A 14,250-nucleotide genomic window follows, 5' to 3' on the forward strand; every position below is an offset into this window, starting at 1 on the left:
AGCACACAAAAGCACTCTAATTGTAATTGTTTTATTGGCCAGAGGGCTCAGTAGTCAGGTTTCTGTATTTCCACTGCTGGTATAAATTTGGCACATTTTTAGGGAGCTGCTCACTGTGCCAGTGCCCTGTACAGATATAAACATTTGGAAACATTGCTTATTTTCAGTGTACTGTAAAAGTTTGCTATACTATTTATTGTTTTTTTGCACTTCTTTAAAGTTACATTTTCAAACTGTGGTAAGTGCTGCTGTTCTGCACTGAAATACATTGTATGTAGTGTTTCTAGTTAGTATTAGGCACCTGTTTGTGGTTCCTTAACTCTTCGGCTCCAAATAAGCCATTTAACATTAAGAGGGTCAAAGTCTGCACTCTTGTGGTGGGAGAGAGCTGATTTCACCTATCTTACCTGAAAATTGCTGACGGAAAGCTGATTGTGTGCTTACCTGATTGGCCTTAAAGCATAGTTAGTGTAAAATGTTTTTCTGATTGTATACAAGTCTCATTTGCATAGTAGGCAGCATTTAAGCATTTAGTTAGGACTATTTAAGTCCACTTTACCTTATTATAGCACCCTGGACCATTGTTGCTCAGAGAGCATCTGGTTTGGACACTGGGCAGCATCACTGCTTAGGTTAGCTGCAGATTACACCAAGTACATACCCTTCTCTCGTCTGGATGCAAATACCCTCCTATCCCTTGCAAGTACACATTAGGATCTGCAACCATGGATGGGCACTTTCCTGCTATCTGTATATCCATCTTGGTGGATATGGTTAACCTGAGGTAATGTAACAATTGCTTATGTGCACTGACAACCACTTAATTCTCGAATAGACAAATACAATATGTGAGAGATGTAAGTTACACATTGACACTGGAGGCTAGACTCTCACATACAGACACAATAAGCAACAAACAAGTCATCAGCGACTCACACACATCACTCACCACACCCACAGAGGACCATACACATAGACCCACATATGCGAAGGTGCTCACATGTAACTTATCCAAACCTCAAAGTCCCCTCAAGTGCAGTGCTCAGAAACAAGACAGTTTCCATCGCAACAGCTAAAGCCACATTTCATTGTGTCTCAACTATCAAGTCCATAAGGCAAAACACTCCACATACTGTGGTCATAGGAGAATCCATTGTGAGATGCATTGATGTACCCCTTACCAGGCTGCATAAGGAGAAGGTTACAGTTAGTTGCCTGTCAGGGGTCAGGATCTGCCAGATCATGCAACAGGTCACTTATCCCTAAGCACCAGTATGACTCAGTCATGGTCCATATGGGCATGGCTGACCTGAGATGTACTTCCTTGGACTATATGAACTGAGACATGCCTGAGCTCTCAGAATGTGTGTCACAGGTAAGTAAGAGCATAGCATTGAGCATCATTCTGCCATCTCCAAGGATGATGACACAATACCAGCAGAAAGTGATCGACTTTAACAATTGGCTTAGCTTCTGGTGTCATTTCAAAGGCGTCCATTATTTGTCAGCCTGGGAGAACATGGTTGGCAGGCCATGCTGTTTTGCTAGGGATGGTCTTCACCTTTCACCTCTAGGTTTTTGTATATTGACCAAAACATTGTCCACCCTTATAGTGTCTTTTTTAGGCAGTACCAAACAGACAAAACTTCCAGCATAGCAAAAGCTACTCAAGACAAGTTAAAGGTGTTACTTATCAATGCTAGGAGTCTCAACAAGAAACTATACTCACTGGAAGCTGTCCTCACCATGGAGATTGATGTCTGTGCAGTTACTGAAATATGGTTGAAAGCCATGGAAATCATTCTAGCAGTAATGCCTTTCAAATGTTCTGACCACTCACTGAACATGAAAGAACAAAACATTGAAGTACATTTGTAAAGGATAAGCACACCTCAAGACTGATCAAACAGTGTGACATGCTTGAGCTACTCCATGTCCAACTAGCCTTGGAAAGAATCCATTACCATATTCTAGCTACAGGACCCCACCTGAACCAGGAAACCCATACATCTTACCTGAAGTTAATAGATTCACTCCCAGTCCAGCCCAGTGTACCATACTCATGGGTGATTTTAACTACTCCCCCCCCCCCCATTAATTGGGAGACATGTGTACCACTTACATGCAGGCTGAAAGATTTCTTGACTTTGTAAATTCAAATGACTTGGAGCAGCTAGTCTGCACTCCCACTAGGGAAACAAATATCCTAGATCTGGTACTGACAAATTGACAAATATGGGAGAGTGCTGCACCCCCCCCCCCCCACGCGCATGATGGCCTTACTGGCAAGATAACATATCAAAACAGTATCACTTGAAATAAAAGGAAAATTATCCCTCCCACCTAATCCCAAAATCATTAGGAACTTCTCTAAGGTAGAATAACCTCTATTAAGGGGTGGCATAGCTAGTTTCCAAGCTCCTGATCTAGAAAACACAGAAACCTATGCAGAGGCATACACAAGAGCCCTGTACAACCATACAAGCAACTACATAGACATGGCAGTACCAAAGCAAAATAAACCCAGGTCAAACTGCAAAAGCAAGCCACCCTGGTAGATCCCTAGTACTAATAGTTTGCACAACAAAAGAAAGAAAATCCTGTAGAGATGCAAGAGGGAGTGTGCATAACAGAGTAAAAAGTCACTTATTAGTCTAAACAGGCAAATCAGAGGACACAGACTTTGAGGTAAAAATAGCCTCCAAAGATAAGGATAACCATAAGGCATTTTTCAGTTATGTCTGTAATCTTAAGAGCACCATCCAACAATTTGTGGAATTAGTTGTAGATGGCATCACCTATACCTAGCCAGAAAATGTAGCCAATCTGCTGGCCAACAAATTCAGCTCAAATTTCACCTGCCATCACACCCAGTTCTCCTCCAAGAAATACCTATCACCACTGCACTGCCAAGGTTGCCACTGTACTCTCTAAAGCTAAAAACACATTTGATGACATACCAGGTTGCCTCTTAAACAGCTTAAAACAGGACTTATCAGGCCCATTAGGATCTCTATTAAACCTCAGCCTCCAGACTAGCTTTGTCCCAAAAGGGTGGAGGACAACAACAGTCATCCCTCTACATAAAGGGGGACCATCTACTGACCTAGGAAATTACAGACCCATAAGTTTGACTAGTTTTATATGGAAGGACATGGAAAGAATAATCATGACATAGAAAACCTCCAAACACTGGCCCCGACCCATATTGGCTTTGTCAAGAGTAGATCATGCCGACTGAATCTGGTGGATTTCTTTGAGAAAGTTACTAAGGCCATGGATGAGGGTAAAACAGTACATACTGCCTACCTTGACCTGGCCAAGGCATTTAACACAATTTCTCACTCAGATATTATAAATAAACTCATAAAGCGAGGCATAATTCCCTACATCACAAGATGGATAGTCAGTTGGCTTATGGACAGGACACATGGTTAAAGTGGATGAATCTAGATCCAGTAAGAGGCCAGATACTAGTGGTGTGCCACAGGCTTAGTGCTGGGACCAATCCTGTTCAAAATGTACTTCACAGAAGTCAAGACTAATGTGGAAGTTCTGTGGATGACAAAGTTTGGTGATGACTGCAAGCTGGGGGCAATCAATCCCCCATTGATGTAGATATCCTTCAGGAGGATCTAGGTCACAGAAATGATTGGTGCCAGAACTGTGGCCTAAACCTTTGGGAACTCAAATACCCCTGCAAATTACAATATCAATAGCACATTAGTACATAATAGCCTGAACTTTGTATGCCATGTGTCCACAGTGGTAAGGAAGTTTGTGGCACAACTTGTAAGTAAAGGTATGAAATCCATAGTCCCGCTGTACTTAGCTCTCATTAGACCAATAATAGTCTACAGTGCTCCATTTGGCATGTACTTGACTAGGCACTTACAGCAGCTGGAGTGACCTCAGGGGTTCCTCTTAATGAACATACAGGATGTAAACATGTCCTGTTCAGATAGACTAAAAGCCCTTTCCCTTTACCCTGTCTCCTACTGACTATTAAGGGGTTACCTATGGTTGGCCTACAAAGCACTCACAAATCCAACTCTGATGGAGCTGCTACACATCCACAAGTCAAACAGCATGAGGGTCAGCTGAACTAGGGATCTAAACTTAGTCAGCGAGTCAAACAAAATATGCTGTAAAATCAGATGTGTTTCAGAGATTGCCTCTTTTTTGGAACAGGCTTCCTGTTCACATTAAGCAGAAACCTTCCCTGGCCCTCTTCAAATGCAGTTTGTATGAATGGATGGGGCATCACAAATCTTTACCTGCAGTAGTGCCTATGCCCCTTAAGGACAGGGGCACTTTGTAAGATACTGAAGGCAAAGGCACAAATCCATGCCTTCCTCTTGCCCTAGGGGCCATTTATTGGGTAAAATTGGGTTATATTGGCTAGGCTTGTAAGCCGTTAGCCTAGCAATCTCCTATGAACTAATGAAGAGCACCTTATTTTGTTATACAATTACACAATAGAAGTGTGCATGCATTAACACCAGACTTTTTCTTCACAGATGGCCTTCCATTAGAATAAACAAATGGGGTCTGGACAGAGTTTCATAATGACTGTTGTTTTTCAGCACATTACATTTTCTTGCAGTAGATAGTAGTTGGGGAAATTTCCTTAATTAGCACAGGTGTCAGCAGCTTCTGTGTTGGCTAAAAAAGGAGGACTTGTTCAGAAACTTGTGAGCTGAGCTTTAAAACGTGGCTTTAAGTAAAGATTTCATTATGCTCATAACTTCTAAGTCACTGCCACAGCACCTGTTCTGAAATGTCCAGATCATTTAGTAAACGGACAAGCTGGCTCTGTGTTCCAGCTTACTCTGACAGATGCAGCTGTGCAAGAGATGGTACTAACTTTCATTGCTTTGTAATCGGTTGAATCTAGAATGGGAAAATTGATCCGTATTGACGATATCCATCATCCAAATAAAGGGATGTGCCTCAGTACAAAGAAATTCATTTCTTTGAGAGTTTTATATTGTCCATTCTTGCAGCTCTAACATTACATCAGTAAGTGGTAAGGCCTCCTCACACTTTTCTGTCAATTGTATATGCAGCTGTGTAAAATGTTTCTCATGTGTAATCATACTACTGTCATCAGGAGATACCTAAAAGGAATTACTAAGTCATGTATTAATTTGTTGTCCTTACATCACTCTCTTTAATTTTGACTAGGGAAAGAAAATGGCTGTTTGTGTGGACAATGTAACTGATTTAACTACAAAGGCCATGGAAGGAGAGTCTGGGGGATATGCCGACTTTGTGGAAACCTATGTTTGCCAATCTACTATCATACCATCTGATGGAAGAGGTTTTAAAACTGCCTTGTCATCGCAGTCTGTTAGTCTTGCTGATACTTTCATAGGTATGGGACTATTATTTTTATGCACAGATAAATTCAATTATTAATGTATTCAAATGATGATGAAAGTGCTGCTGGAAAATATAGAATGTAGTTGTTGATTTTGACTGTACAACTTTATTTTGGAAAATTTCATATCTGTATTTGTCTGCTAACTCTTGCTGCTGTGTCAGTGGACCCTGTCTCCTGATTTTTATGTCAGTTTTCATTCAGTTTCAATCAGTTTTACATATTTGCCAACCAGGGTTAAGACTGCAGTGATCTCACTGAATAGGATGATGGGAAAATGACGGTATTCCACATTGGGGGGGGGGGAGGGGATGAAGCTTCCTGAAAAACACTTTAAAGTAACCTTTTCATATATCTGTACTGCAACAGATAGATGGGGCAGAAGGATATTACAATTAGTAGGTTAGACATTGGTCAGACAAAGTAGATGCAGTGAAGGTATAAAATGTGTTTGATGATGAAATTTAGACACTGAAAGTTATGAGGGTCAGGGTAAACTTGGAACCATGTTCTAGTCTTATATTCTGTAAGGCTTCCCAGTACCCATACATTCATGTCTAAATTTAAGATGGTGTTGCAGAAACTGTGGAAGTATCTTGGTGATTGGTGAATAGGTTGTTAGGCATACAGATTCCCCTCTCACAAGACTGGACAAGCATAGAGTTACAATCAGTTGACATTTAGGTGCCAGGATATCTGATGTTACAGGGGCCCTAAAAGACCCTCTGTGAGGTCAAGTATGACTTCAACATACCAGAGTGACTGGTCTGAGAAACAAAATCCTGAGGGGCATGCAGAGAGAGATGTCAGAACTTTCTATGCATGTGATAAATGCAGGTAAGACCCTGGTCCTGAATGGAATCCTTCTTTCCTCAAGACTGATGCCTAGTTACAATGAAAATATAATTGGATTCAACAATTGGGTGAATAGTTGGTATCATTTCTTGGTGAATGTAATGTGAGTCAGCATGGGAGTGAGATGACAGATAGTCCAACTTGCTAAACAATGGCAGGTTTGCACCTCATGTTCAAAGGATTTTAGGTACTGGCTAAAGTCTTTGCTGCCCCATAGTGCATTTTTTAAATAATGAAGTTAATAGACTTTCCTATATAGCAAATTAATTTAGCCTCAGAAGTCTCAGCAACAAATTGCTTGATCGTAAGACTCTGTTGCATCTTGAACGTAGCTATATTTGTGTATTTCCTGAGACTTGATTTAATTGTAAAGAAAGCACTTCTTCCTTACCTGAGTTTTGAAGTTACCATGCCTTCAGGTTTGATGGTAATGCGGTGGAATCTCCATATTTGTTAAGGAACATATCACCTGCAAACAGATTACAAAAGACCTACAAACAGACCTCATAGAGCTCTAGACCACTATACATAAGACAAACTGCCATCTTAAAGCCTTTTATATAGTGTCCTCCATGTCTTCAGATAACCATACTAAATTCCTGAAAGCATTTGGAGAACTTGCTATTAACAAGAACTCCATTATCTGAGGACACTAGCGACCTCAAAATTAACTGAAACAGCTATTCCTCCGATGTGTAGGGTATGCCTAGAAGTTCTTGGATTTAATAAAAATTACTTGGAAAATATAGTTAATAACCCCTATGTATCTGGTGCTCATGAATGTAGCTTTCGCATTCTATTTGCCATGGCCTGTCCTTCCCTACTTAAGTCAGACTGTAAATTTGTGAATTTCCTTCAAAATCTCTAAATCCCCTGAAGCCAGCATATCACAATTTAAGGACTTCAAATGGGCAAATCTCATACAATTATATGATGAATTCTCAAAATTAATTGGCACAGGAGACAGCTTCACAAAGGAGTTCAGTGCTCACTTTGAATAGAATTAGGCATTCCAACCTGAACAAAATACAATGGGAAAATTAAAAAAAAAACATCTTTGTGGTCCAACATAAATAAACTGTACAACAAGAAAAAAAACTTCTTAAATTGTTCATCAGACCCACAACTCACCGTAACAAGGATAAAAATCATTACCAGGGAACTGAAAATGCTATTAGAACTAGCAAAGTAGCTTATGAGCTTAGGCTAGCTTCTGAAGCTAAGGGTTAAAGATCCTCCTTTAGCTGCGTTAGATAACTAAGGAACAATGTCACTCAATGTTCAGAGCTTTCCTAATCATGACCACCCATTCCAACTCAGTAAGCATTTCCATTGTACAAGTTTAGTACAACTTTTACTTCCAAAACCTCTGTCCAAACTTGACATATCCCAGAATCCCGTATACCTGCTATTGTGACTAAGGAATATGTTCTATAGCTGCTATCAAAGATGAAAAATACTTTCTCCATGGGACTTGGCAAAATACCTTGATATTTAATAAATAGTACCAGTAATTCCTTTTTTGAACTTCTCAAATTATTTAACCTAAGCTTAGCCACCAGATTTCATTCTAAATTATGAAACACTACAGTGGTGATGCCTATCCACAAGGGTGGCCCTATGACAAATCCTAATAATTATACACTAGTTAGCCTTACACGCCTGATCTGCAAAGCTATGGAGTATATTATAAATGATATCAGTTATGATCTCAAAAGGTCATTAGGCTGGATTCTCAACACTTTAGCATTGTCAAAGGGAAATCCTTGATGATCATTTTTACAACTCATTGAATCATTTCTACCAGGATCAAAACACAACTGATCCCATACTGCTTGTAATTTAGAACTCCGATGGACATACATACCATGGTTTATGTTCATTAAATTGTCTAAAATGACAAACTAGCATGAAATATGTGCAAACTTTTCTTTTGTCTGAATTTTTCTCTCAACGTTTACTGGATAAAAAAACAGCCATATATTATTTAAATGCTGCCGAATGTTATAAATAATTATTCTACTCTGGGGAATTGCTTATGCAAAACCCTTCTGTAGCTGATTTAATTTCAGCAAAGTATTTAGTGAAAATTGATTTATCCATAAAATATAATCATCTCGGATGTCAGTAGCTACACAAATATGAATGTGTTTAAGTTGCAAGAGGGCTTTAAGTTCATACATCTTCTTATTTAGACTCCTATGATTGAATAGTGCCACCATGATGTTTGAATTTGACTTTGAGTTTGCTATGTATGAATGCCCAGTAGGGGTCTGACAAAAAGGCACTATTGGGGCAGGAAAGGCTTTAACCAGTTTTCAAAAATCCTGGTATGAGAGGTGTAAGCCATCTCTGTTGAAAAAGGAATTCTTATCTACCATCTATTCCCCAAGCTGACACATACTGGAGCCTCTTAAAATGACACCAACGACTTAAATTGTTAAAGCCAATTAAGTTTGTCTTGTTATCTAGGCATCATTCTTAGTGAAAGCAAGAAGATTAAAGTCTTTCGTGCCTGTAGTCCATTCAAGCTATATTTCCACTTCACACCCATAGCGCCTTATGGCATCCAGAACTAATAGGCAGTATTGGAAAGGGGAAGGAGTTATTAACAAAATGACACAAAGATTGTTAGTCTTTCATGTCCTACAGCAGAGAAATTAGTCACAGTTTGTCATTTATTATTCATATTTAATATTTATGTTCATATTTTCATAATAGTGTGCCCTGCATGTTATTGAGACGTATGATATGCTATGGTAGAAGACAGGAAACTTCATTGTCAGTGTTCATTTATATCACAGTATACCTGAGCTATTGCTAGTTATTTGTTACTAATTATGAAAATAAGCAATATTTCCATATGTACGTACTACTTCAAAAAACAAGGAACTTGCAAGCTGTTGCATGGCATCAGGGGAAACCTTAGATGCTGTTGAAGAAAACTAGCTTTGATGGTTGCACTAAGCGATATTCAGTGTTTATATTGCTAAATGTAGAATTAAGCGTATGTTTTCGTATTTCTGTAAATATCTCACTAAGTATGCACTCAGAGAGGAATTTCTTATCGTCATCTAAAAGATTATGTCCAGTAAAGGAAAATGTTCTACCAATACATGTCGAAGTTTCACAGTTTCCAAGATATGACAATTTGTTTGTCAAAGTGTAGCAAAAATATAATTTGGGCTATGTATGCATTATAATGTATTATAACATTTATGGAAAAACTTTGAATGCACTGACTGTTATCACTGTAAAGAAAACTTCTTACTGATAACATTGCTGTTTATGCTGTCTTAATAGCATTTTTTGTTCACAAAATACTTGCATTTGATTATGTTATGCATTTTAAGTTTATTTTTCAGAAAATGATCTGGAATACAAGATGTATTAAGTTGCTGTTGGTGTAACATTCCACACCACACAGGTGTTAATGAGCTAATACATGTATATTAAGTTCGACCATATCTCTCTGCGTGTCCCTCTCATTCACTCCCACATGGGCAATAACAAGGTCATAGTCATTTCTGTATAGTTCAAGGGCCCTTGTGGTATCACAGATCCTGACATCGGGCAAACAGCTTGCAATCACTCTGTTCTTGTCCAGTCTATAGAGTCACCTATACCTAAAACATGTCCCTGTACAGAAGGAGAATTAGTGGACTTTTTGGATTTAAGCCTGCTTTCCTGGTGACTGTTGGGACTAGCTTAATGGATTTGCTGTGTGTGTGTGTGTGTGTGTGTGTGTGTGTGTGTGTGTGTGTGTGTGTGTGTGTGTGTGTGTGTGTGTGTGTGTATTTGGAAGGAATAGGTTATCCCTTCTGTGCTGGAGACTGGGATCTTTGAGTATTTTCATTGAAGCTTTAGCAGTTTTTCTTTCCAGTCTTAGCACAAGTTATGGGCCCAGTGGTGATGTTGTGAAGGAAGGCTGCTTACTGATAGTGGGTTAATTCAAGAAGTTATCTCCAAGTATCTTAAATATTTACATTTCTTCAGATCATGCTATTAACTGATAGAAGCAGTGAACTGTCAGTAAGTATAAAGCAGTTGCTACACTGCCTTAGAACATCCAATGTGACCAGACTAGCCACATGTGGGATGAGAGCAGACTCATGTACCATGTTACCAGTGGGTGGAGGACTAGGGTTTGTCATTGAGAGTGATGCTTTTAAATTAGGTTAGATGGTAGCCAATCTAGCAGTACTTTGTGGAAAAGCAGAATTAGGTCTGCCAAGAGAGATGAATTGTAATGATTTGCATATTGGCTACTGTCTGCCTATTAGTGCTGGTCTTGCCACAGCTGCATGCCCTGCCTATTAGTGCTGGTCTTACCGCAGCTGCATGCAGCTAGGAATCAATGACACTTTACTCCGGCTCTTACAAGAAACAAAATAGTAGCACTAATCTCAGACTGATTGTCTCAGGTGTTGTGAAGTCAGTACATTTGTTAAGTTAACTCTTGGTAGATGCACTGGATAGCATGTGTAGCATCTCAGCACAACAGTAAGTCAAGATACACAAAGACCCAAAATTAAAACTGAAGATGTTCCCATGCACACTGCCCATCCAGAGACTATCAGGAATCAAAGTCCTTCTGCCCCTTCTTTCATCAGGAATAAAAGCAGTAACATTATTCCTAAAATGGATCCTAAGAAACAGTTTTCAAGTTTTACAGTGATAGGTAATCTTTAGGATTTCCTAGGCATGGCAGTGATCAGTGATCTTATCCCAGATGTCACAGATTTTAAATATGTTTGAAAAAAAATGAGTTAAAAGTTTTGTAGTGTGTACTAAGTGAGCAGGAAGTCATGAAACAGAAGGTAACCCAATCTTTAACAGTTTAAAGGGAGGTGATTTTCAGTGTGATCTGTTAGTGCCCAATGATATGAGCGTAAGATGAAGCCGGAAGGTGCTTTTAAGGTAATGTTTGCAATATGGGTTGGTACTTCAAGAGCCTTTTGAGTTTAAATGTGGAATAGTCATTGGGCATGGGACTAGGAACAATCCAGTGCAGTCACAGACGACAGTAGTTTCAGATCACTTGCAGCTCCCAGTGATTAAACCCTTTCTCAGTTTTCATCTTCACCCACAAATTAGCAAGAGTTAATTTTTTGCAGCCAGTAAATGGAAAACAAATCTTTTCTAACTGGCTGAAGTCAAGAATTTTTAAAATTCCAAGATAATAAAGAAAATAATACTACATTGTAATTAGTTTATTATAATAGTGCATTGTAATTACTTTATTATGTGTATACATCAGGTGTGTGTACATAAGCTAGGATGGAAAAGGTATCTGTTAAATAAAACTTTGCTTAACACAAGCATATATAGCTTTCACTGATACCTTCTTCAGGTGTAAAAAACAAATAAACTTCTTGTATCACTTATAAATGCTTTAAAATCACATGTTCAAAACTAGGATGCTCATTGGCCAACAAGTTACAAAGTCAATAGTATAAGCCCCATTTCTTTAAAACGGGTTTTAAAGTATTCAAGCTATTCAAATCAGATGTTATATTAGCTCCTAATAAATTAATCTACTTATACTCTTCGTTCTGTTTTTGTAGTGACATCCTACCCCTAATGGATTGTCTAACAATTTGTACAACAATAAACTTAAACCGATGCATAGCATCCCTCTCAGAAATATGTTTAAAAAGTGAATTTGTTTGGATATTTCTTCTAATGTTAGAAAGGTGACCACAAATACATTCCTTTGGTTTACTGTCTGTTTTACCTACATATAAGGGTATGTATGTTTGACATTGGGCTATGTATACCACATGTTCCGGGTCACAATCCACATAACTGTTATACAAATTCTTATGTGAGACTGGATGTGTACACATTACTTGTTATATTGATTTAAAAAAAAAAAACTACACGTAAAACAAAAAAGTAACCTTTCTAGTATTGTGTCTGCGATATCCAGTATTTTGCTGTTCTGAATAGCATAGTAAGTTCTTTAAGTGATGTGCTGCATGGGTAGACCTATTACTTATTATGATTTTACAAAAACTACACTTACAATAAGGAAAAGTACCCTTTCTGGTACTTAGTCTGAGGTACTCTGTTATAAAGAGCAGCAAAATACTGGATAAGTTCTTTAAATCATGTGTTTTCCTGTAGCCAAATTTGGAATTTCTTCACATGTTCCGATGTGTTTAATATATGCTAATGTTTGGTAATAATCTCTTTCACAGCCATAGTGTGTCTATTACAAGTCATTATAACCCTCATGTTTTAGGAATCTTGTTAATGATGTACTTTGATTAAATTTTGACCAGTATCACTAAAAATGGGTTTGTGTATGTCTCATTCATTCAAAATTGTGTCCTTTTGCTGTCACAAAACATTAGTCATAACCCCTATGTTCAAAATGTTTGCATCGCCAAGGTGTGACAGTGTTAATAAACACTGGCATATATTAAATACATCGGAACAAGTAATGAAATTAATTTAAATATTTGCCACAGGAGAGCACATGATTTAAAGAACTTATCCAATATTTTGCTGCTCTTTATAACAGAGTATCTGAGACGCAGTACTAGAAAGGGTGCTTTTTCTTGTTGTAAGTGTAGTCTTTGTAAAATCATAATAAGTAATATGTTTACCCAAGCAGTGTCACCATTAGGTGGCTGTGGTGGTGCAGAGGTAAGCGTTGTTGCCTCACAGCAAGAGATTCTCCGGTTCAATTCTTGGCTGGGGTGCCTTCTGTGCTGAGTCTACATATCCTGTCTGCAGGTGTGTGGGTTTCCTCCAGGAGCTCTGGTTTCCTCCCACATTCCAAAGACATGCAGTTGGTGGATTGGACACTCTTAATTGGCTGTAGGTGCGAGTGTATGTGCAAGTGAGTGGTACGGATGAACTACAGCAGCAGGGCTAGCCACCCAGTGGTGTAGACTTGTCTTGAGATGATTGTCACTATTGAAATAACACCCCAACCCCATGCATAAAATGAGAAAAAGGGGTTGAGGATGCCTGGATGGATGCAGTCTCATATAAGAATTTTTATAACAACAGATCTGATGTTGTCATTTTCATTTGTTCCTCAACCTGTGGGTCTCTTGTCCAGCTTGGCTGCTTTCCAAGCTCAAGATTCGAAGTTCATGGTCCTCCTCTTCATCCCATAATGCCTCTTTCCTCCAGAATACCTAAGATCTCATTTGCCGCTCACCAAGAAGCACTGGAATTTCATTGCTCCTTCTCATTTTCGATACAAGAGTTTCTGAAAGTCAACTTTCAGCCATTTCCTTTAGTCACTGTTCCTTCTTGTCCTCCTACCTTATTTTCAATTCATTTATTTATTAAAAAAAAAAAGGTTTCCTTTTGTAGTTTAGTAGTTTTAGCAAGTTCCCTTGGTTTTCTTCTGTACTGGATGTTTTCTCTATCTTTTTTCCCTTACAGTCGTCTTCTGTGTTTCTCCTTTTTTTCTATCTGGTTTATCATGGCTGAGAAGCCCGAATAAACCTTTGGTGTTTAAATAATACACTTCCTGTGGGCACAAGATTCCCTGTTTAATGCCCACATGGAGTGTGTTTACTGTCTAGGTCCACCGCACCTAGACATTTCCTGTGAAATATGTGGGGGGGGGGGTTAATCCATGTGCTGTAGTGGACTGTCGCAACAAGTTGGTATTGAAGGGCTTGCTTTATCCTCCCACTCCTTCAATACCTTCCACTTCAGGGACTCAGACCTCTGTTAGAAAACCTAAGGAGGCCAGGGAACACAGGAAGCATTCCCATGGGTGTTCCTCCTTGGAGTTGCCTAAAAAGGCGCTAAAGCCTTCAGATTTGAGGTTGTTGGATCAGATAATTGTGGTTTCCTCACCCTCAGCTCACTGTGTTCCTACTGTCTCCTTGAAGTCTGGTGTTTCAGCTTGGAGCTTTCCTCCCAAAGAGGCCTTCTCCAAGCCAGTGTCCGGACCACCATCTATGTACTCCTCCATCAGGTCTACCCGTAGCTTGTCTGAGCAGGAGGTGGATAGATTGATAAGATGATTTCTTAAGAAA

At 39.0% G+C, this 14,250-nt stretch overlaps 1 protein-coding gene across 3 annotated transcripts in view; it reads left to right on the top strand.

Moving 5' to 3' along the window:
* The window catches only part of ELAPOR2 (endosome-lysosome associated apoptosis and autophagy regulator family member 2), a 1,439,853-nt gene that overhangs the window by 1,140,277 nt on the left and 285,326 nt on the right, over positions 1-14,250 (top strand). For all 3 annotated transcript variants that reach the window (XM_044088347.1, XM_044088349.1, XM_044088348.1), the window contains one exon: positions 5,188-5,377. In XM_044088347.1, coding sequence (XP_043944282.1) covers positions 5,188-5,377 — 190 coding nt within the window. The remainder of the gene's footprint in view (positions 1-5,187; positions 5,378-14,250) is intronic.

This window comes from Protopterus annectens, chromosome 11.part0 (assembly GCF_019279795.1).
Source record: "Protopterus annectens isolate FY-2018-M chromosome 11.part0, PAN1.0, whole genome shotgun sequence".
In the NCBI taxonomy this organism is placed as follows: Eukaryota; Metazoa; Chordata; order Ceratodontiformes; family Protopteridae; genus Protopterus; species Protopterus annectens.